This window comes from Rhinatrema bivittatum, chromosome 1 (genome assembly GCF_901001135.1).
Source record: "Rhinatrema bivittatum chromosome 1, aRhiBiv1.1, whole genome shotgun sequence".
Taxonomy (NCBI): domain Eukaryota; kingdom Metazoa; phylum Chordata; class Amphibia; order Gymnophiona; family Rhinatrematidae; genus Rhinatrema; species Rhinatrema bivittatum.
In genome coordinates, this window is record NC_042615.1 from 564,149,425 (window position 1) to 564,172,074 (window position 22,650).

Below are 22,650 nucleotides of genomic sequence, written 5' to 3' on the forward strand. Positions count from 1 at the left end.
ATAAGCAGCATGGAATCTAACTACCCCTTGGGGGATCCTGCCAGGTACTTGTGTACTGGATTGACCACTGTTGGAAACAAGATGCTGGGCTTAATGGACCTTTTGTCTGACCCAGTATGGCAAATCTTATGTTCTTATACATTAAATATATTCTGTGAAGTAAACATACCAAATCAAACTGGGGTAAATCACAAAAGAAAAGCAGAATATTTAACCTTTAAGATGTCAAATATATATTATTTGAATCTACAATGGCCATATTGACAAGCTACAACTGCTGGGTAAGAGCCAGAGGAAAAAAAATAATTTAAAAAGAGCATTTTAGAGAGTAAAAAAAAAATCTGAATAACTGGTTGGAGAAATGCCTTTTAGTGCTGTGTTGTGTTTATAGCATGTCTAAGGACAGATGATGTAGGGCCACTTAATATTCACTGTAATGGATATAAGAACAAATATTTAAAAACCTGGCTCTTTTCATATGAATAATTTTGTTTGGTAGGTACAACAGTTAAATGGAACAAGTGAAAGATGGAAGAAATGTCAGTTCTCTTTTTATTTCTCTTTTGGTTTATTTTTTTTTCTACTTTCTCTCTTTTGCTTTTTGAGGAGAGGGAAGGTTGATTTTAAATTTTAATTGCTTTAAATATTTTAAATTTGTAAAATTTGTTGTAAACTGCCTTAGGCAGCAATATTAGTCTGACTGGTGCGGTATATAAGTAATAAATGAAATGAAATGAAAAATTCCAAATTGAAAAAAGTTATAAAATAAAAGTGGGTTAACAGTATATACCAGAATTATGCTACTCTGGTCCTTGAGTGCCACAAACTGGTTGTTTTTTCAAGATATCCACACTGTATATTCATGAAATGCATTTGCATTCACTGCCTTCATTACATGCAAATCCATCTTGGATATATATATTCGGGATATCCTGAAAACTGGCTGGCTTGTAGCACTCGATGACTGGAGTTGCCCACTTCTGGTATATGCCTTTGAGAAACAGGTATTTAGTGGTAGAACACAGGCTCATGTGATTGAATTTGTTTTTTTCATGAGCTGTTCTACTGATGTAAGCCACTAGCATCTATTGTACAACATACATTTTTGATTATTGCTGTACATACTAATTGTTTTTGCTTCTTTCTTTTATTGTAATCTTTTCTTGTGCTAGATTATTAAATCGATGTTCTGTAGAGCTTGAATACCTCGATCCTTTCTTCTTGGTAAGAAATGTTTGCCAGCTTATCTAATATCTCCTTAAACAATAGATAAGATATGGCTTTTGTTATGGGTTTTGTATGGTCACTAGAAGGCTCACTCTTGATTGGCATCTCAGGAGGATTCTGTAATGTTACAAGCCAAGCCATTCTGTGGGGACACAGATATAACTCTGGCACGAGAGAAGTTTTGCAATGCCCATGTAGTCTTTATATAAAATGCTGTTTACAAATACTAAAATAAGAATTCAGTAATTTCTGCAGTCAAGGAAAAAAATGTTTTTCAACTTTATTATCTAATTTATATTTCAAACAATTCTCGCATGCATGTATGTTGGATTTTGTTTTAGATTTTTTCCTCATCTCATCAATATGTGGTAAGCCCATCTGGCCTAAATGTGAAATACTAGCAAAAAAAATCTGTAAAATATGTGATCTAGTTTGAATGAAATACTCTTTGTCATTCAGATTGTTGACTTGGGTGAAATTAGATTGCTTCAGAAGGCAGAATTAAATAGACATCAAACTCAAAACTATAAAAGTTTTAGAATTATATAACAGTTTAACTGATTAACAATTTTCTGGTAACTTACTATTATTTTTTAGGAATATTTTTTTGATCCAGATGTTTTAACGGAGGGAGAACTAGCCCCCAATGACCGATGTTGCAGGATTTGTGGTAAAATTGGGCACTTCATGAAAGAATGTCCTATGCGGAGAAAGTAAGAACTTTTTTTTTTGTTTTGTTTTTATTAACTTGCCTGTGCTCTGTTTAAGATGTGTTACTATGACCATAGGATCCAGGCTTCTAATGTTACCACATGCCCAACGTTCCTGCAATAACTTAACCATTGCTAGCAATTCAAGTCTGCAGTAACAGTCAAAGCCTGGTTCCCAATATCAGAGAGCTACATTCAAAAATGGAATGAAAGAAGGACTGATTTTTAAAGCAGATGTGATTTCCAGAATTGCAGCCTTCTGTGGTTAGTGCTAAGTACAGTAATCTTTAAAAACAAAATGTGCAGTAGACTTCTTTAACTCTTTTTGGTAAGGAGTACCCTAGTGATTAAAGCAATGGGCTGAGAATCCAAGAACCAGAGTTCAAATCCTGCTTCTCTCATTAATGTCCCTTGTGATCTTGGAGAAGTCACTTTGCCCTGTATTGCTTCAGGGACTTAACTTATAGGAAGATTTACTAAGTTGTGATAAGGTCATAACGCACTAAAAATAGGTTTTATCATGCAATATACCCATATCGCAGCAATTTTGCATGATATTTGGGATATTGTGTTTTTGTTTTTTTTTTAAACAAAATATCCCCTCCTGTTAAAATTATCTGCATGCATAAATTTAATAATGCTTGCTAATGTGGCTTGCCTCAAAAAAAGTAAGCTGCATTCTAGATAAAAGATGGAGACATCAGAATGCTAACACACATCCCGATGTCCCCAGGATGTTTCTTAAAGGGCCACATTGCCCAACCTCCACATCACATCACCATCATTCAACACATGCCCACTACCTGTCGCGTTAAAAAATAATAGTAATAAAAATAATTTAATTTGTTGTGTGGCAGCACCCCAGCCACTTCTAAACACCTCCACCTTTATTCTAAATTACTCCACCCCAACCAAAATAACCCTCGTATTTAACCCCCCACCCCAAGTGGCAGGATCCTCTGATTCCTCAATATAAACCATAATCCCTGATAGTTTAATGGCCCCCCACCCACATTTACATAGAAACAGGCCCTGGAAGTCTAAGGGGCCTCCAAACCACTTCTGATCCCAGATCTCCCTACACCTTATCTGTGATGGCCCGAAGTACCCCTAGCTCTGGGCCGGTAGACACTATTTTCCAAAACAAAGATGGCGGAAAAACCCTCTTCCTGTGCGTAAACAAGAATACTATGCTTATCTACAAAAATACAAGAAGAAAATAATAAACACTAAAAAAGCCTTTTACACCACAAAAATCAAAAACGCACATGGTAATCCTAGAATACTATTTTCAATTGTAAATGATTTAACTACAGTACAAAATACACCTCCCTCCATTACATCTAACGAGTTTTGCGATAAAATTGCCACATACTTTAGGAACAAAACAGAAGACATTTCAACAGAATTCCGTCTCATTACCTATTCCAAACAACACTCTCCCTCAAACGATTTGTACCTTTTCAGAATTCTCTCCAGTTAATGATAAAACTATTATCAACATACCCTGTTTCCCCGAAAATAAGACATCCCCCGAAAATAAGACCTAGTAGAGGTTTTGCTGAATTGCTAAATATAAGACCTCCCCCGAAAGTAAGACCTAGCAAAGTTTTTATTTGGGAGCATGCCTGTCGCACAGAACACCAGAGCATGCAGCTGTGATTTTTTTACCCTGCAGGATTCACAGTTGTCATCACAAACCAGCATAAGCAGACAACTATTCAGAATATGATAAATGTTCATTTTTTTGTTCAACAATATATGTGAATTCTTCTTCATGGAAAAATAAGACATCCCCTGAAAATAAGGCCTAGTGCATCTTTGGTAGCAAAAAATAATATAAGACACTGTCTTATTTTCGGGGAAACACGGTATTATCAAAATCAAAACCTTCTAACAGTCCTTTCAACCCTTGTTCAGATTTTCTACTCAGAGATTCAAAAGATTATCTTGCTCCTGCCATTACAAATTTAGTAAATGCCTCTTTATCACAAGGCATATTTCCAGACTCTTTAAAACAAACATCTAGTCTTCCTATCCCTAAAAAGAAAAATCAAGACCCTACAGACTTAACCAATTACCGACCAATCGCTTCATTGCCATCCATTGCAAAAATTATAGAGTCTGCAGTACTGCATCAGATATCTGAATATATTGAAGAGAATAATATTTTGCATAACAATCAACATGGTTTTAGAAAGGGTCACAGCACTGAATCCTTACTTATATCATCATTCGACACAATCATTAGAGGCTTTGATTCTAACTCCAATTACATACTGGTACTATTTGACATCCCCATACTTCAAGACTTACTCACTGACACAAACCCAGACATCTGTGCTATCACAGAATCCTGGCTAAAGAACTCAGACCACGTTTTCATCAACCAACTCCCAACACAGACATACGACATCTTCTCTATTCCTAGGCCCAGAAAAAGAGGAGGAGGCATACTCCTAGCTACCAAGAAACACCTTAACCTTAAGCTACAGACCATCTCCCCCCCCCACAAAACTTGAAATTGGGCTTTTTAAATCCAAATCCCTGCAAGTCTGCCTTGTCTACGCCCCCCCTGGTATACTTGAACAGGACCCATCCCCCTTCATTGAATACATCACCGACAACATAAAACCAGACATACCAGCAGTAATACTCGGAGACTTCAATCTCCATGTAGACACCCACCCCAATACGCCTGCTTGTGAAACTCTTCTTCTCACCCTCAAAGCCCTGGGCTTCAGACAGCTAATCTCCGAGCCCACACACAAAGCTGGCCACACTCTCGACCTCCTCTTTGTCAACACATGCATCTCAGTACCCCAATCACCCATTACCACCCCCATCCCCTGGTCAGACCATTTTCTCATCAACGCCCACCTCACCATCAATACCGATACACCGACCACAAGTTCACATAAAAAAACAATTTCTTTCCGTAAACAATGTTCCGCGGAGGAACTCTCCTTAGCTCTCAGCAAAGTAAGTGAAAATCTTGACCTATCTAACCCAGACACTGCCCTTCTATCCTGGAATAAGTCCTTATCCAACATAGCCAATGATCTCTGCCCCACCATCCACAAAACAATAACCCCCACACGCACCGAGAGAAAGCCATGGTACACCACTGGACTAAGAAAACTAAAGCAAGACCTTAGAACCAAGGAACGTACCTGGCGCAAACAACCAACACCCACACACAAAATGGACTACAAACACACATTGCATACATACCGACAAGCAACCATCCACGCCAAACGCGACTTCTACGCATCAAAAATCCACAGCTTTAAATTCAATCCAAACGCCCTATTTAGCCTCGCTGCAGAACTCACAAAATCCCCCATTCCCTCCCCCCAAGAAATAAACAGCATAGAGAAATGCGAGAAACTAGCCGACTACTTTCAAAGTAAAATCTCCAAAATTCTTACACGTCTACCCCCCAACCCCGCACCCACAGACCCACTACCGATCGACAACAACTCCAACCTCGACTCCCTTGACACTACCTCCGTGAAGGAAGTTGAATCCATATTAAAAAAGATGCGACCATCCACCCACATCTCAGACACCATACCATCAAAAATTCTCCTCCCCATTCCCTCTGCCATTGCAAAACCAATAGCAGAAATCATAAACTGCTCCATCACCTCCGGGAAAGTCCCCGACCCACTTAAACTCGCCATCGTGAAACCACTACTAAAGAAACCCACCCTGGATCACAATGACCCTGCAAATTACAGGCCCATTTCCAATCTGCCCTTCATATCCAAAATCATGGAAAAAGTGGTAAACTCCCAACTCACCGATTTCCTAGAAGATAACAATATTCTACACCCCACTCAATACGGTTTTCGTAAAGACCGTAGCACCGAAAAACTCCTACTCGCAATAACGGACACCATCCTTAAAGGCATGGACCACGGCCAATCATATATACTTGCCCTTCTCGATATCTCAGCCGCCTTTGATACCGTGAATCATCAAATCCTAATATCACGTTTAGCGGAGATAGGCATCTCAAACACAGCCCTATCCTGGTTCTCCTCATACCTTGACCACCGTAAATACCTAGTAAAGCTTGATACTTTTGAATCCGCACACATTCCCCTCACACAAGGGGTTCCACAAGGCTCTTCTCTATCCTCCACCCTCTTCAATATATACTTACTCCCTCTCTGCCACCTCCTCTCTAAACTAGGACTAAAATTCTTCTTGTACGCAGATGACGTACAAATACTTATTCCAATTCAAAAATCCATCAACGAAACCCTTCAATACTGGGAAACATGCCTGACATCCATCAATTCTCTCCTCTCCAATCTCCACCTAGCACTTAACACCTCAAAAACTGAAATCCTCATCCTCACAAACCAATCACTCAACTCACCCCACCAAATGACTCTCAACGCCTCACAAGCTCATACACTACCGCCCAGCGTCAGAGATTTAGGAGTCACCCTAGACAATCAACTCAGCTTCAAAACCCACATTAAATCACTTCTAAAAGGGGGCTTCTACAAATTACAAATCCTCAAAAAATTGAAGCCCCTTCTCCACGCCTGTGACTTCCGCACAGTTATGCAAACCACCATACTCACCAAACTCGACTACTGCAACTCCCTTCTCTTAGGCCTCCCTTCCTCTACCACTAAACCCCTTCAAATCCTACAAAATGCCATGGCAAGAATCTTAACAAACACCAGAAAAACTGACCACATCACTCCCATACTCCAAGATCTCCATTGGCTCCCCATCACCTTCCGCTCCCAATATAAAACACTTACCATCCTCCATAACACATTATACAACAACAATTCACCCTGGCTTGAAGACATGCCACAATTCCGTCAAGCCAATCGCCCCACTAGAAACTCCCTTGCTGGCACTCTCCAAACCCCCTCACTTAAAGTTGGGCACCTTACCGCTACCAGGGATAGAGCCTTCTCCATTGCGGGCCCTACCCTCTGGAACTCCCTACCTGTCAAACTCCGCTTAGAACCGTCCCTGAGCCATTTCAAAAAAGGAATCAAGACATGGCTCTTTAAACAAGCATACCCCAATACCACCCAATCCTAACCAATGTCATCCTGAACCACCCGATCCCAACCTAACCCACTACCTTTCTCCCACTCCCCTTTCTCCTACCTCACTCCACCTCTCCTTTATCCTATTGCCTATACCCCCACACCACTATCAACTTCTCCCTTAAAACTATCACCGTTTGTACCCGGTTCCCACCACCCCCACCTCCCCTCCCCCACTACCCCCCCCTTTAATCATTCTCACGTGCACCTGCCCCTGTCCTACTGTAAATAAGTTTCATATACCAAATATCTCAAGTGCACATGCCAAATAACCTTGTATAATGGTTCTTTTTGTAACGCTGCCTGTTTGACTCTCCTCTCCCCCTCACCACCATCAACCTCGCCCTGGAAACTATCACCGTTTGTACCCGGTTCCCACCACCCCCACCTCCCCCCGCCTCCCCTCCCTCCCCCCCCTTAATCATTCTTATGTGCACCTGCCCCTGTCCTACTGTAAATAAGTTTCATATACCAAATATCTCAAGTGCACATGCCAACTAACCTTGTATATTGGTTTTTTTTGTAACGCTGCCTGTTTGATTCTCCTCTCCTCTTCTTTGTATATCACCCAGTTAACCCCTCCCCTGTTCATTGTAATTTCCTTTCCTCTCTCAGTTATTTGTAAACCGACATGATGTGTCCTACGAATGCCGGTATAAAAAAGTTTTTAAATAAATAAATAAATAAATCTCAGCTGCATTTGACATGCTAAATCATGACATTTTACTCGCCATCTTGTCACAGATTGGCATTACAGATCTTGCCCTACAGTGGTTTTCTTCTTTTCTAACAAATCGTAAACAAAGAATCATGATAGGTCATTATCATTCTGACTGGTACTCCACTAAGACAGGTGTACCGCAAGGCTCTGCACTTTCAGCTCTGATGTTCAATCTCTAGCTATTGCCTCTTTGCCGTCTCCTTGCTGGATTAGATCTCAATTTTAAAATATACGTAGATGATATACAGTTCACTATACCTTTTATGGACTCTTGGACCAAAGCTTTCTCTATTACATTTATACCTATCAACAATAAAAACATGGCTTTTCCATAACAGGTTGAAATTAAACACAAACAAAACAGAACTAATTTACCTATCTACTGTACCTGATTCAATCCATCAGCCGCCATCAACTTTCACTTTTGAGAACCAAATCATCAACATAAAACCTTATGCAAAAACTTTGGGAATAATCATTGACTCCAGACTTGTAATGTCTGATCACATATCTGAAATTGTAAAAAAAAATCCTTCTACAAAATGTATATGCTAAAAAAGCTTAAATCACTCCTCCTTCCGAACGACTTCCAATTGATCACTCAAGCATTAATTCTATCCTCATTAGACTACTGTAACTCATTATACCTTGGTCTACCTCAATCTACGATACAACCTTTACAACTAATACAAAATGCAACAGCCCGAATGTTAGGTAATGTATCCCGGAGAGATCATATCACCCCTATACTATAAAATTTACATTGGCTTCCAATTTCATATCGCATAACATATAAAATTCTGTCTACAATACACCATTTGCTTTACAATCCATCTGGTTATGCTCATTATTGAGAATCTACAGACCAACCAGACAACTCCGCTCTCTTGACAAATGTATCTTAGAAGTTCCGTCAATAAGATCCGTTAGCTTATCCTTAACGCGTAAACGAGCTTTTTCTGTGGCTGGTCCAATATTGTGGAACTCACTCCCAGACCATATTCGATTAACATCTAATCGTATAGAATTTAAGAAACTATTAAAGACTCACCTTTTTACCTGCGCATATAACTTATATTAAGATTTATCACATTAATTATATCTGTTAATACAATGTCAATTTGAGAAGTCATTTAAATTGTTTGTAATTTATGTATGGACTTTTAATTATGTATGTGTGATTATGTAAACCGCCTTGACAGATAGATCCCTACCCCATTGTGCGGTATATAAAACTTTTAAATAAATAAATAAAATAAATAAAAATAGTGCCAACCGGCCTTTGCCCTATTTTGGGTTTGATTCATTGGGAGAGGCTATTTTCCAGCCATTTAGCCCTTTAAGATGATAACGGCTCTGGGCAAAGTAGGCTGCCACCATTCACTAGTCAGCCTTTCCCTGCGATATTTTTTATCTCAGGTTTTTTTCTGCGATAAAAAGTATCCCAGGGAATGGGCCATAATATTTTCCCAGGGAGGGGCCAAATATCGCGGGAATGCTCCTCGCCATATTTTTCCCCTCTCGCGATTAAATATTGCTGCATAATAAATTTCACCCTTAGACTGTAAGACCTCTTATGAGGGAAAACACTATTTGAATATAATCCACCTTGAGTTTGAACTTTGAAAGAAGAGTAAGTAAATCTAAAATCCAGTCCAGTCTCATGATAGCGAGCCTTAATTGGCCATACATCATTTTGCAAAGGGAAGATCTAATCACCTATGAACAGCAGCCTTTGTACTCATTCAGCAGAAACTGTCTTGATTTGCTGAATTAAAGCTTTTGAAAGTAAAGAAAGAGTTAGCAAATTGACTTAAAAATGTGAGTTCCTGAACTGTTGGAGCATCCCTGAATGGCTTGTAACATAGGCTTAATTTCCATTGTATTACAGATTTTCCATTCTGAAAATTTCTAATAAAGCATTGCATGTTTATAATTTGTCACATTCCAAATATATTCCAATCACTATTACATCATTTTTGTATTTTCTTGCTGAATGGTTTTGTCACTTGCTTTTTATGTTTCAGCTTTTGTCCTAGTGGGTATATTTTTATTTATGGTGCATGTATATTTAAAGCTTGTATTTTTCATCTAATATTAGCAAGTATGTCACCAGAACCTCTGAGTACATAGAAACATAGAAATGACGGCAGAAAAAGACCAATCGGCCCATCCAGTCTGCCCAGCAAGCTCCTACTCTTATTTTCCCATACGTATCTGTTTCACCAACCACCAATTTCAGGGCCCTTGTTGGTAACTGTTTGATTCAAGTTTCCTGCCATCCCCTGCCATTGATGCAGAGAGTAATGTTGGAGTTGCATCAAAGGTGAGCATAAGGCTTAACTGTTAAGGGTAGTAACCACTGCATCAAACAAGTTACCCAGATGCTTGTTTACCCAGACTGCACAGATCATTGCCTTGTTGGATGTTGTCTGAATGTAAATCCTGTTTTCCACATTTCCCCGTGCCGTTGAAGCAGAGAGCAATGCTGTATATGCATTCAAAGTGATGTATCAGGCTTAATTGGTTTATGGTAGTAACAGCCGCAATAAGCAAGCTACCCACCACGCTTATTTGTTTATCCAAATTGTGAAGTTCAGTCCTTGTTGGTTGTTGTCTGAATGCAAATCCTCTTTTCCACATTTCCCCTACCGTTGAAGCTGAGAGCAACGCTGTATATGCATTCAATGTGATATATCAGGCTTAATTGGTTTAGGGTAGTACACGATCGACAAATACAATTTTCCTGCTATCACAATCTTAATATAACAAATATCATACAAATTGGAGCAACATTGCATGTCATTAAACTTTATTAGTTTGTAATGGCATCACCATCTTCAATTCCAAATACTGTCCAGAGATCTAGTATAGTTGTAAATATGACTAATGATGATTGACTGCTGAAGACCTTCTTTTCAACCTGCCCAGGGTAAAGGTAATGCATGAGCTCAGAAGACTTCCTTCTCTCTCTGCTTAATTCTGATTCAGGGAGCAGTCTTTCAGGATGCTGAAGATATAATCTGATTTTCTATTTGTGCTTCATATTTTGTGTTCCTTCCTCTTCTTCCTGTATCACATTTACAGTTCCCTATTATGTGGAAAGGGGCTGGATTAGCATAGAAGATCAGGCCCATCTCTATATATTTAATAATGTTGTGTGATCTTGAAAATTTAACAGTAACTGACTTGCAAAAATAAAGAATGATTTCTTCAAAATTGTTCCTTATGGTTATGGGAGAGGGAATGTGATTAGTCTTTACTTGGACTTTGTGTTCAAGGTCTGTCAACAAGCATAAAAGGATTATGGTGTACACTTACATTATACTTATGCATCATTTCTAGCTATCATTTTCTTGTTAAGCAGTAAAATCATATGGGTTTCACTATTGAAAATACAGAGATTCAAAAACTGGGCCATCGTCATAGTAGAATTTTGTGTCTGCTGATGATCTTCATATTTGGGATTAAGTTCAGGACAGGGTTTCTTTGCTTTATATATTTAAATGTACCTTTTCTTTTTAGGAGGAGACGAGATAATGATGATGCTATGAACCAAAGATACCAGGAGAAAAGAATGCAAAGAAGCAATGAAGACAAAGATAGCCTGAATAGAAACATGGAGAAAGAGATACCTGCAAAAGATGGGAAGCCAAGCACACCTCAGAAACCCCGACAGGGAAAGGGGACACTGCAAGAGACAGGCAGGGACCAGACGCCTCGCACCTCAGCCGAGAAATGGAGAAGGCAAGAGGATCGAGACCTCAGAGAAAAACGCTGTTTTATTTGTGGGAAAGAAGGGCACATCAAGAAAGAGTGCCCTCAGTATAAAGGAGTCATAGGTAGGAAACCGGATGCAAATGGAACTAGTTTGAGTTGTCAGATTTGTTGTTATATGATACTGAAACTGATTTCTGCAACTTCAGTTATTTCCTTTTCTAATTCACATCACTGAAACAATATTCAGGGCAACAATTCATGCATAAAGTGTGAGGGAGAGGCAATTACTTATGAGGTAGCATTATATGACTGTAGCAGGGTTACTTTTCTTCACTTAGTTATACCTGGGGAGAATGGAGACCCAAAATTACCTGGTGTTAATGTATTTAATTTTTCTTTCCTTTAATCTATTTTTGAAGGGTGTAGAAAATGTATTTATTTATTTAAAAACGTATAGCTCACATTTCACCATTTCTAATTGGGAAACTCATTCCAGTGCAGTTTAAAAGCAATTTTCCCTGTACGTAGCGGATCAGTCCAGACTCCTGGGTTATGCCTCCGCATCAGCAGGTGGAAACAGAGCAAAACTTGACGAGCTCCTCTATATATACCAGGGTGCCACCCACAGCCTGTCAGTATTTCTCTGTTTCCAGCAGGTGGTGCAGGTGCATAGCTCACAGCCTGGTTAGAAAATGTGTTAAGGAAAAGGGGTTTTAGAAATTTAGAGGATACTCTTATTCAAGTACATAATAAGTTGTGCATTTATATGCAGAATTGACATTTGTAATGTTGCAATATTAAGCAATAAAACATTTCAAATTTAAAAAAAAAAAAAGAAATTTAGAGGATAGCTAGGCAGGTTTCTTGTCCTTGTTGTTCTACCTAGCTTCCCTTAATTAAGTTTAAAAAAAAAAAAGGGGGGGGTTGTTTTTCAGTTCGTTGAAGGCCCCGTCATTGCTCCCAGGAGGTTGTCAGGCTCTGAGAGGGCCATCCCTCCTGGTAGAGCGGATCGCTGGTGCTAGGGGTCGAGGATCCCGCCTCCACAGAACAGCCGGGGTGACACCGGGGAGCCTGGCTCACTCACCCCCGCCGGCCCAATTCAGAACTCGGCGAGGGACAGTGCCGGTGAGTTCCGTTTAAGGGAAAAAAAAACAACGAAAAACCTTCCCTCCACTGCGGCGGTTCGCCGACCTTGCTTTTTTTTGAGTTTTTAAGTTTCTTTGCTTCTCCTTCGCGGCGCGCTTTTTTCGTGGGCTTTTTCGCGGCTTCCTTCAGTCGGCAGGGGCAGGCATGCCACGCGGTGCGGCCTGCACGGCCTGCGGGTCCAGCAGCGAGCGCCTCTCCCGGGATGGGCTGTGTTCAGCCTGCATCCCGGGGAGCGAGGGGACATCAGGGGCGATTCAGGGGGGTTGTGGTGCGGCGGACCTCCGTTGCCGTAGCGATGGGGGCGCGCTTCACATCAGGCCACTAGTCGGCACGGGGGGATGCAGCCTCTCCCGCCAGTATTCCATCGGCCCCCACGGTTTCTGGGCCTGCCGAGGAGCATTCCAGGGACTCTCCCCCCTCCCTCTCACCTCAGAGGCCCGCGTCGAGGTCAGTTTCCCCCGCGGGGTCCGCGGGGCGGGGGAGGGATCGGGATTGCGATTCGGATTCTGAGGGTTCCTGTACCTCCTTTTCGTCGGATTTTATCCTGGCCATGCATAAGGCTTTTAAAGCCCGCAAGGCCCTTAAGAGGCGCTCCTCGCAGCAGGAGCCCATTGGGTCGCCCCCAGTGGCACCCAAGGGACGCCCACGCACGGAGGACGTACCGGGCCCTCCTAAAGCTAAACGTCCGCTGCGGGCCGTCCCACCCAGGGATGAAGTTGACACTTCGGACACGTCGGAGGACCTAGAGGATCAGGCGAACCCACCCCAGAGGGGAGCAGAGGGTGAGGATGGTTCCACGCGACAGGGTTAGACCTCGGAGGGCGATGACCCGAGGGTGCTTTGCCTCTTCCGCCGGGACGAGTTAGCTCCCCTTATCCCCGCTATTCTGGGGGAATTGGGGATACTGGAACCCCCTGGGGAGTCTCGAGGTGGCTCCATGGATCCCGTGTTGTTGGGCCTGAGCGGTCCTCCCACAACATTCCCTTTTCATTTTTCTTCCACTGATCTACTTTTTAGAGAGTGGGATACTCCGGATCTGGGGCTGAAGGTCTCGAAGGCCATGGATAAACTGTATCCCTTGCCGGAAGAAGCACTGGAGCTACTGTGGGTGCCGAAGGTGGACGCGTCAGTCTCAGCAGTGACGAAGCAGACGACCATTCCGGTCCCGGGTACCACGGCGTTGAAGGATCTTCAGGATAGGAAATTGGAAATCCAATTGAAGAAGATCTTTGAAGTCTCTGCGCTGGGGGTCCGAGCGGCGATCTGCAGTAACTTCGCTTTATGGGCGGGTCTCCGTTGGGTCCAGCAGCTCCTAGCCAACGAGGGTCTCTCCGAGGAGGAAGCCAGACAGGCCGGGCGTTTAGAGGCGGTGGTTGCCTATAGTGCGGATGCCCTGCATGATCTCCTCAGAACCTCGGCTCGGTCCATGGTGTCCGCTGTCTCGGCCAGACGTCTTTTGTGGTTGAGAAACTGGTCAGCGGACGGGGCTTCCAAATCTCGTCTGGGCTCTCTTCCTTTCAAGGGCAGGCTGCTGTTCGGGAAGGAACTGGACGACATGATTCAGCTACTGGGCGAGAGGAGGGGTTACCGCCTGCTGGAGGACCGGGCGCGTTCCAAGGGATTTTTCTCTTCTCGTTCCCGGTACAGGAGTAGCCGGAAGCCCCGGTCCTCTCGCCCTAGTTCTTCTTCTTCTTCTCCTTCCTTTCGGCCCGGAGGTGGTAGACAGCAGTCCCAGTCCTTTCGGGGAAGGCATTTTGGCAGACCTGCCTCCTCCTCTTCCGCGCCGAGTGGCAAGTCTACGCAATGGTCTTGATTCCAAAGGTGGGGGGCAGACTGTCCCTCTTTTACGAGGCCTGGACCACAATCACATCAGACCAGTGGGTCCTTTCAGTGATAAGACACGTCTACGCGTTAGATTTTGCTTACCTTCCTCGCCCAAGATGTTTCCCCTCTCCTTGCGGACACCCGGACAAGAGGCAAGCGGTCCTTCAGACATTGGTCCGGTTGGAAGAACTGGGGGCTATCGTTCCAGTCCCAGCCTCGGAGCAATGAAGAGTACATTACTCCATATATTTTGTCGTTCCAAAGAAAGAAGGCACCTACCTGTCCCATCCTCGATCTGAAGGGGGTCAATCGTTGTCTCTGGAACCTGCATTTCCGCATGAAGACCTTGAGATCCGTGATCGCCTCAGTTCGTCCGGGGGAGTTTCTGGCCTCTCTGGACCTCACAGAGGCATACCTGCACATCGGAATCCGGAAGGACCATCAGAAATATCTCAGGTTCCTTGTGCTGGGAAAACACTATCAGTTCCAAGCGTTGCCCTTTGGCCTCGCGACAGCCCCCAGGACTTTCACCAAGATCCTGGTGGTGGTAGCGGCCCACCTACGACAGGAGGGTCTCTTGGTCCATCTGTACCTGGACGATTGGTTGATTCGGGCCAAGTCAGAGGAGCTCTGCCGGTCTGTGGTCCAACGGGTCCTGCACCTCTTGCACTCTCTCGGTTGGGTGGTCAATACAGCCAAGAATCATCTTCAACTCTCACAATCTCTGGAATTTTTGGGAGCGTTATTTGACACACGTCTCGTCAGGGTCTTCCTCTCCTTGGACCGTTGCCACAAGCTACAAGATCAGGTCAAGTCTTTTCTACAGATGCGGCCGCCAACGGCCTGGGACTACTTGCAGTTGATTGGCTCCATGACCTCGACGTTGGAATTGGTTCCATGGGCTTTTGCGCACATGCATCCCTTGCAATCGGCGTTGCTTTCCCGTTGGAGGCCAGTCTCCGCACAGTTCCAACTTCCGTTGCCCTTGCCGGCGGGAGCGCGTTCCAGTCTGCAATGGTGGCTACGGAAGGACAAGCTTCTGCAGGGGGTATCCCTCGTGACCCTGGAATGGACAGTAGTCACTACGGACGCGAGTCTCTCCGGTTGGGGGGGCGGTCTGCATGAGACATTCGGCGCAGGGGCAATGGTCGGCGACAGAGTCCCGCTGGTCGATCAATCGCTTGGAGACCAGGGCGGTGCGCCTGGCTTTACTGGCCTTTTCTGCCCCTGGTCTTAGGAAAAGCGGTCAGAATATTATCGGACAATGCGACCACGGTGGCCTATATCAATCGCCAGGGGGGAACCCAGAGCCGTCCAGTAGCTCTGGAGGCTCGGCTACTATTTCAGTGGGCGGAGAAGCATCTACTTCAGATCGCCGCGTCCCATATCACAGGGGTAGACAACGTTCAGGCGGATTTCCTGAGCCATCATCATCTTGACCCGGGTGAGTGGGAACTGGCGGACGTGGGAACTGGCAGACGTGGGCCAGGGAAGTGCCCTGGCACTTCCCTGGCCCACGTCGATTCTCCTGTACGTCTTTCCCCTGTGGCCTCTCATAGGAAAAGTACTGCGTCGCATAGAAAATCACCCCACGGAGGTTATCCTGGTGGCTCCGGAGTGGCCGCGAAGACCATGGTTTGCGGACCTAGTCAATCTGTCGTTGGAAGCACCGCTCCGACTCCCGCCGTTACCGAATCTCCTACATCAGGGACCCATCTGTTTCGATCAGGCGGTTCACTTCTGTCTAGCGGCATGGCTTTTGAAAGGCGCCGTTTGAAAGGAAAAGGTTATTCGGACGTGGTGGTAGCCACCCTTCTCCGTTCCCGCAAGGTGTCGACTTCTCGTTCCTATATGCGAGTCTGGAAGGTCTTTGAATCCAGGTGCATTCCTAGGTCGGTTCGACCTATCCGGGCTACCATTCCTGATATCCTGTCTTTCCTGCAGGATGGTCTGGCTAAGGGGCTGTCCTGTAGTTCTTTGCAGGTTCAGGTGGCGGCCCTAGGTTGTCTGCGAGGTTCCGTGGATGGGCGGCCTTTAGCTTCCCATCCCGATCTGATACGTTTTCTAAAGGGCGCAACACATTTGCGTCCTCCACTCGTGTCACCTTGTCCGTCCTGGAACTTAAATTTGGTGCTTAGGGCCCTGTGTCAGCCCCCCTTTGAACCATTGAAGAGGATCACCTTGAAGGATCTCACGTTGAAGACGACTTTTCTGGTGGCAATCACATCCGCAAGGAGGGTTTCGGAACTTCAGGCCCTTTCATGTAGGGAACCTTTCCTACGGATTTCTGAGTCTGGGGTCTCCCTCCGGACCGTCCCTTCTTTTCTTCCCAAGGTGGTGTCGGCGTTTCATCTGAATCAGTCAGTAGATCTCCCAGCTTTTTCCCATCTCGAGCATTCGGATGCGTCCCCCAAGGACCTGAAGAAGTTGGACGTGCGTAGGGTCCTCTTGTGCTACCTGGAGGTTACAAACGCCTTCCAGGTGTCGGATCATCTATTCGTTCTTTGGAGCGGTCCTAAAAAGGGTAATATAGCGTCTAAGACCTCCATAGCCCACTGGTTGAAGGAAACAATCAATTCTGCTTATCTCCTGGTATGTCGCCCTCTACCTTTGGGGCTAAAGGCACACTCTACACGGTCTCAGGCTGCATCCTGGGCGGAGTTTCAACAGATCTCACCACTAGAGATCTGCCGGGCAGCGACCTGGAAGTCGTTGCACACCTTTGCGCGTCATTATAGATTGGATGTGCGGGATCCCAGAGAGGGAAATTTTGGAGCAGGCGTCTTGAGAGCGGGCCTCTCCTTTCCCCCCCCCCCCCCCCCCCCCCCAAGTAGTGCGCTCTGGTACATTCCAGGAGTCTGGGCTGATCCGGTACGTACAGGGAAAAGAAAATTAGGTCTTACCTTCGTTAATTTTCGTTCCTGTAGTACCAAGGATCAGTCCAGAGTCCCGCCCGTTGTTTTTCTGCAGTATATTTCGGAGAGTCCGCTGTGTTGGACGAAAGGTTTTTGTTCCTGCGGTTGACTGTCATTGCCAATTCGGTTTTTTGTTTCTGGGTCTGTTTTTTCTTGGGGAAAGTGACCCGTGGGTTCCCTGGTTGGCTTTTGTGTATATAGTTTAGTTACATGGGGAATATCCACTGCTTTGACATTGAGTAATACTGACAGGCTGTGGGTGGCACCCTGGTATATATAGAGGAGCTCGTCAAGTTTTGCTCTGTTTCCACCTGCTGGTGCGGAGGCATAACCCAGGAGTCTGGACTGATCCTTGATACTACAGGAACGAAAATTAACGAAGGTAAGACCTAATTTTCTTTTCCTTATCCTGCGACAGCAGTCTAGAGGCGTGGGTTTACGCCCCCCACTGACAAATGGGGACAGAATGCACACCTTTTTCTATGACATCATCACTGGTTGTTACCATGATACAGCTAGAGCAAAAGCTAGTATTCCATCTCCAGCAGATGGCAGACATATTGTTTTGGTGCAGTAGGCTATTTCCCTGTACGTACCCGGATCAGTCCAGACCGGGGGTTGAGCCTCCTGGCCAGCAGATGGAGACAGACCAAAACTGTAAGGGTATCCTATATCAGGACAGAGCCTACCCTGCATTCCTTCAGCAGATGCAAGCAGCTGAACCTGCGGTTCCCTTTCTTCCTTACAGGCCGATACAGTACAGGCTCCGTCGGAGCACACTGTACTGTATCGCGTCCAAGAGCACTGTACTGTATTGCATCGGAGCGCACTGTACTGTATCGCGTCCAACGCGCGTTTTCCCTTACCCCTTATTCAGTAAGGGGAGGAAAATGCGCGTCCAACCCGCGGCACCTGATAGCGCCCTCAACATGCAAATGCATGTTGATGGCCCTATTAGGTATGCGTGCGGGATACAGAAAGTAAAATGTGCAGCCAAGCCGCACATTTTACTTTCAGAAATTAGCGCCGACCCAAAGGTAGGCGCTAATTTCTTCCGGCACCGGGAAAGTGCACAGAAAAGCAGTAAAAACTGCTTTTCTGTGCACCCTCCGACTTAATATCATGGCGATATTAAGTCGGAGGTCTCGAAGAATAAAAAAAAGTTAAAAAAAAAAAAATTTGAATTCGGCCCGCGGCTGTCGGGCCGAAAACCAGACGCTCAATTTTGCCGGCGTCCAGTTTCCGAGCCCGTGGCTGTCAGCGGGCTGGAGAACCGACGCCGGCAAAATTGATCGTCAGCTGTCAAACCCGCTGACAGCTGCCGCTCCAGGCTAAAAGGAGGCGCTAGGGACATGCTAGTGTCCCTAGCGCCTCCTTTTGCCCGATTCTACCGCACCACCTCATTTGCATACTGTATCGCGTGCGCCAGGAGAGCAGGCGTTCGTCTGCTCTCCCGCGTTTTTACTGAATCGGCCTGTTAGTTTGCCATTTTCCTGTGGGGAGTTTCTGTCATACTTTTGGCAAGATCAAGCAAGTATTATTTATCTTTGCAAAATTAAAAAAAAAAAAAAAAAAAGAATACAGGAATCTCTGTTTATGTCACGGAGATAGCTCTGTCTCCTCGCTCTTCTGGGGGCCTAGGGGGGCTTGCCCCTTGATTACTCAGCCTAAACTCCCTTTGCCGGTGACATGTGTGTTTGGGGCAATACTGGTGGTCCAGTAACTCCCTCTCTCTGGCTGCCTTGGCCCCGGGACATCTAATTCCACGGGTATCCTGACAGGGAAGTTCATTCCTCTGCTATTTCTTTATAAAAAAAAAAAAAAGGTTAAATAAGTAGATTGAGAAAAAGGCAGCCTTACACTTACCCTGTTTTGTTTCGCGGCGGCTTTATTCTTTGATTATGCCGCGTTCAAATCTCTGCCTAGCCTGCGGGGAGCCGGCCTCGCGGCTCTCCCACGATGAGCTTTGCTCCGGGTGCCTGCCGGGTGGGGAGGGCCCCTCCGCAGCAGCAACGAGGCCAGCGACCCGGGGGCAGGCTCCTCACCGCATGGCCAGGCCATTCCCTGCACGGCAAACCGCCGGAACAGTGGCCATTTTGGGAGTCTGTTCCACTTCTGAATCGGGGCTGCAGGAGGGAGGGGAGCCTGATTTGCATATTTTTCCCCCCGATTTAAGACCTGTGCATCCTCCAGAGGAGATCCCTGACCCTCCCTCTCCCCCCCCCGCCTCCCGGGAAGTCTAGGCTGACTTTGTGCTTTTAATGCACAAATCTTATCTGGCAAGCCTTAAAGGAAGAGGAGGACCCCCCTTCAGGCCCCCCCCCCTTGCAAAAATCCCTCGGATGCCCACTCCACAGCCTCCTGCAGTGCCAGATGGGCAGGGCTCCATCAGGGTCAGGTTGGTGCCGGGTGTCTCTCCCCACCCCAGGACCCCCCTCAGCCATCCACAGTACCTGACCCTGACCAAGATCCTGATTTGCTGCTGCCAGGTCCCCCACTCTAGGGTGACGACCTCTGAGTGCTCCGTTTGTTTCAAAGGAAAGAGCTGGAACCACTCATTCCCTTCGTTTTGCAGGAGCTGGGTATTGAAGTGCCACCTGAGGTTATGGTTATAGCCTCTATGCCAGCTAACGTGGACCCGGTCCTGGTGGGACTTAAGGCTCCTCCACGTACGTTCCCGTTCCATCCTATGCACAAGCTGCTGCTCCTTCGCAAATGGGAGTCTCCTGAGGCTGGGCTCCGAGTGGGTAGGGCAATGGACAAGCTCTATCTCCTTCCTGATGAATGCCTAAGGATGCTTAAAGTTCCTAAAGTGGATTCTTCCATCTCCGCTGTCCCCAAGCATACCACTATCCCTGTGGTGGGAGCCACGGTATTGAAATATGTCCAAGACTGCAAACTCGAACTTTATCTCAAGCACATCTTTGAAGTCTTGGCCTTAGGAGTCCGGGAGACAATCTGCAGCAGTCTCATAAAGCGGGCAAGCCTTAGGTGGGTTCAACAATTGCTCAGCATCCAGGACCTCCCATCTGCAGAGGCAGAGCAGGCAGAACGGTTGGAGGGAGCAGTGGCGTATGGGGCGGATGCCCTCTATGATTTACTCCGCGTGCAGGCCAGAGCTATGGTCTCAGCAGTGTCAGCCAGACATCTCCTCTGGCTGCGCAATTGGTCTGCGGATTCTTCCTCCAAGTCACAGTTGGGCACACTTCCTTTCAAGGGGAAGTTGCTTTTTGGCAAGGACCTTGAACAGCTTATCAGATCCCTAGGAGAGAACAAGATCCATAAGCTGCCGGAGGACCGCCTGAAACAGTCTAAGTCCTTCTTTCCTTCACGCTCCCACTTTAGAGGTCAGCGGCGGTATAATAGCAGAGCATGGGGTTCCTTCCCAAGAGGATCCTCCTCTAGATCCCAGTCCTGGTCTCATTCCTTTCGGGGCCGTCGTGCCTTCCGAGATGGTAACCCACAACACTCGGCCACAAAGTCCGCTCCCCAATGAAATACGGCCGGCCCATTCCTCCGTTCCAAACTTAGGTTAACGTCTCTCCCTGTTTGTCGAGGAATGGGTCAAAATCACGACAGATCGGTGGGTCCTAGAGGTGATAGAGAAAGGTTACGCATTAGAGTTTGCTCAGGACCTGCCGGATCTTTACATAGTCTCTCCCTGCGGAAGCCAGAAGCGGCCAGCAGTCTGCCAGACCCTTGGCAGACTACAAGAGCTGGGAACCATAGTCCCAGTCCCGGTGGAGGAACAAGGTGCCGGCCAGTATTACATCTACTTTGTCGTGCCCAAAAAGGACAGTTCATTCCGTCCAATATTGGATCTCAAGAGAGTCAACCGGGCCCTCAGGGTTCCCCATTTTCTAATGGAGACCTTGAGGGCGGTGATAGCGGTGATTCGCTCAGGCGAATATCTGGCCTTGCTCGACTTAACAGAGGCTTACCTGCACATACCGATACGCCACGATCATCAGAAGTATCTCCGGTTCAACATTCTGGGACACTTCCAGTTCAGGGCGCTCCCATTCAGCCTCGCCACCGCGCCACAAACCTTTTCCAAGGTCATGGTGGTGGTGGCGGCCGCTCTCCGCCAGGAAGGGATCCTAATCCATCCTTACCTGGACGATTGGCTCATTCGTGCCAAGTCGGAGACTCTATGCAGGATAGCGGTCAACAGGATCTTAGCTCTCCCTCAGGTGGATAGTCAATTTTTCCAAGAGCTATCTCCAGCCCTCCCAGATCCTAGAATTTCTGGGCGCGTGCTTTGACACCCGGGTAGGCAAGGTGTTCCTGCCGGACGCTCAAACTTATGGATCAAGGGTGCAACTTTCTCTCTCTCTCGCTACCCACAGCCTGGGATTACCTTCAGGTCCTGGGATCCATGGCTTCCATTATCGATCTGGTTCCTTGGGCTTTTGCGCATGTGCGGCCATTACAGAAAGCTTTGCTATCCTGCTGGAAACCGGTGTCGGAACAGTTTCAGACGCCTCTCTCGCTCTCCAACTCTACTATCTCCGACTTGCAATGGTGGCTCTCGCTCGCACACCTCCTGAAGGGGGGATGCCCCTACAGACTCCACAGTGGATCATTGTCACGATGGACGCCAGCCTTTCCAGCTAGGGAGCGGTGTGTCAAACCCAGACTACGCAAGGATACTGGTCTCTAGTTCAATCCCACTGGCAAATCAATCGGTTGGAGGCAAAAGCAGTCCACCTGGCACTCAAGGTGCCAGGCGGACTGCTTCCTCTGATCCATCGCAAGGCAGTGTGGGTGCTCTCGGACAACTCCACCACGGTAGCCTATATCAATCAGCAGGGGGGCACCAGAAGTTGCCTGGTGGCCCTGGAAGCCAGCAAGCTCTTCGCCTGGGCGGAGCAACACCTGGATCGCTTAGCAGCTTCCCACATTGCAGGGAAGGAGAATGTGCAAGCTGACTTCCTCAGTCGTCAGCGTCTAGACCCCGGCGAGTGGGAGTTGTCAGACTGAGCGATGGATATGATCGTCCATAGGTAGGGGTCCCCCCACTTGGACCTGATGGCTGCTTTGAACAATGCAAAAGCTCCCAGATTCTTCAGCCGCAGAAGGGAGCACTGCTCGGAAGCAGTGGATGCCCTGGTCCTTCCCTGGCCTCACGATGTTCTCCTGTACGTGTTTCCCCCTTGGCCTCTGGTGGGAAAAGTACTCAGAAAAATAGAACTTCATCGGGGACCTGTCCTTCTCGTGGCACCCGAGTGGCCCTGCAAACCGTGGTTCATGCATCTGGTAAACCTCGCGACAGATGGCCCTCTTCGCCTCGGCCATCT

General features: G+C 46.3%; 1 protein-coding gene across 8 annotated transcripts in view; it reads left to right on the forward strand.

Moving 5' to 3' along the window:
- The window catches only part of TUT7 (terminal uridylyl transferase 7), a 575,072-nt gene that overhangs the window by 515,125 nt on the left and 37,297 nt on the right, over positions 1–22,650 (forward strand). For all 8 annotated transcript variants that reach the window (XM_029617137.1, XM_029617096.1, XM_029617130.1 and 5 more), the window contains 2 exons: positions 1,825–1,940; positions 11,271–11,587. In XM_029617137.1, coding sequence (XP_029472997.1) covers positions 1,825–1,940; positions 11,271–11,587 — 433 coding nt within the window. The remainder of the gene's footprint in view (positions 1–1,824; positions 1,941–11,270; positions 11,588–22,650) is intronic.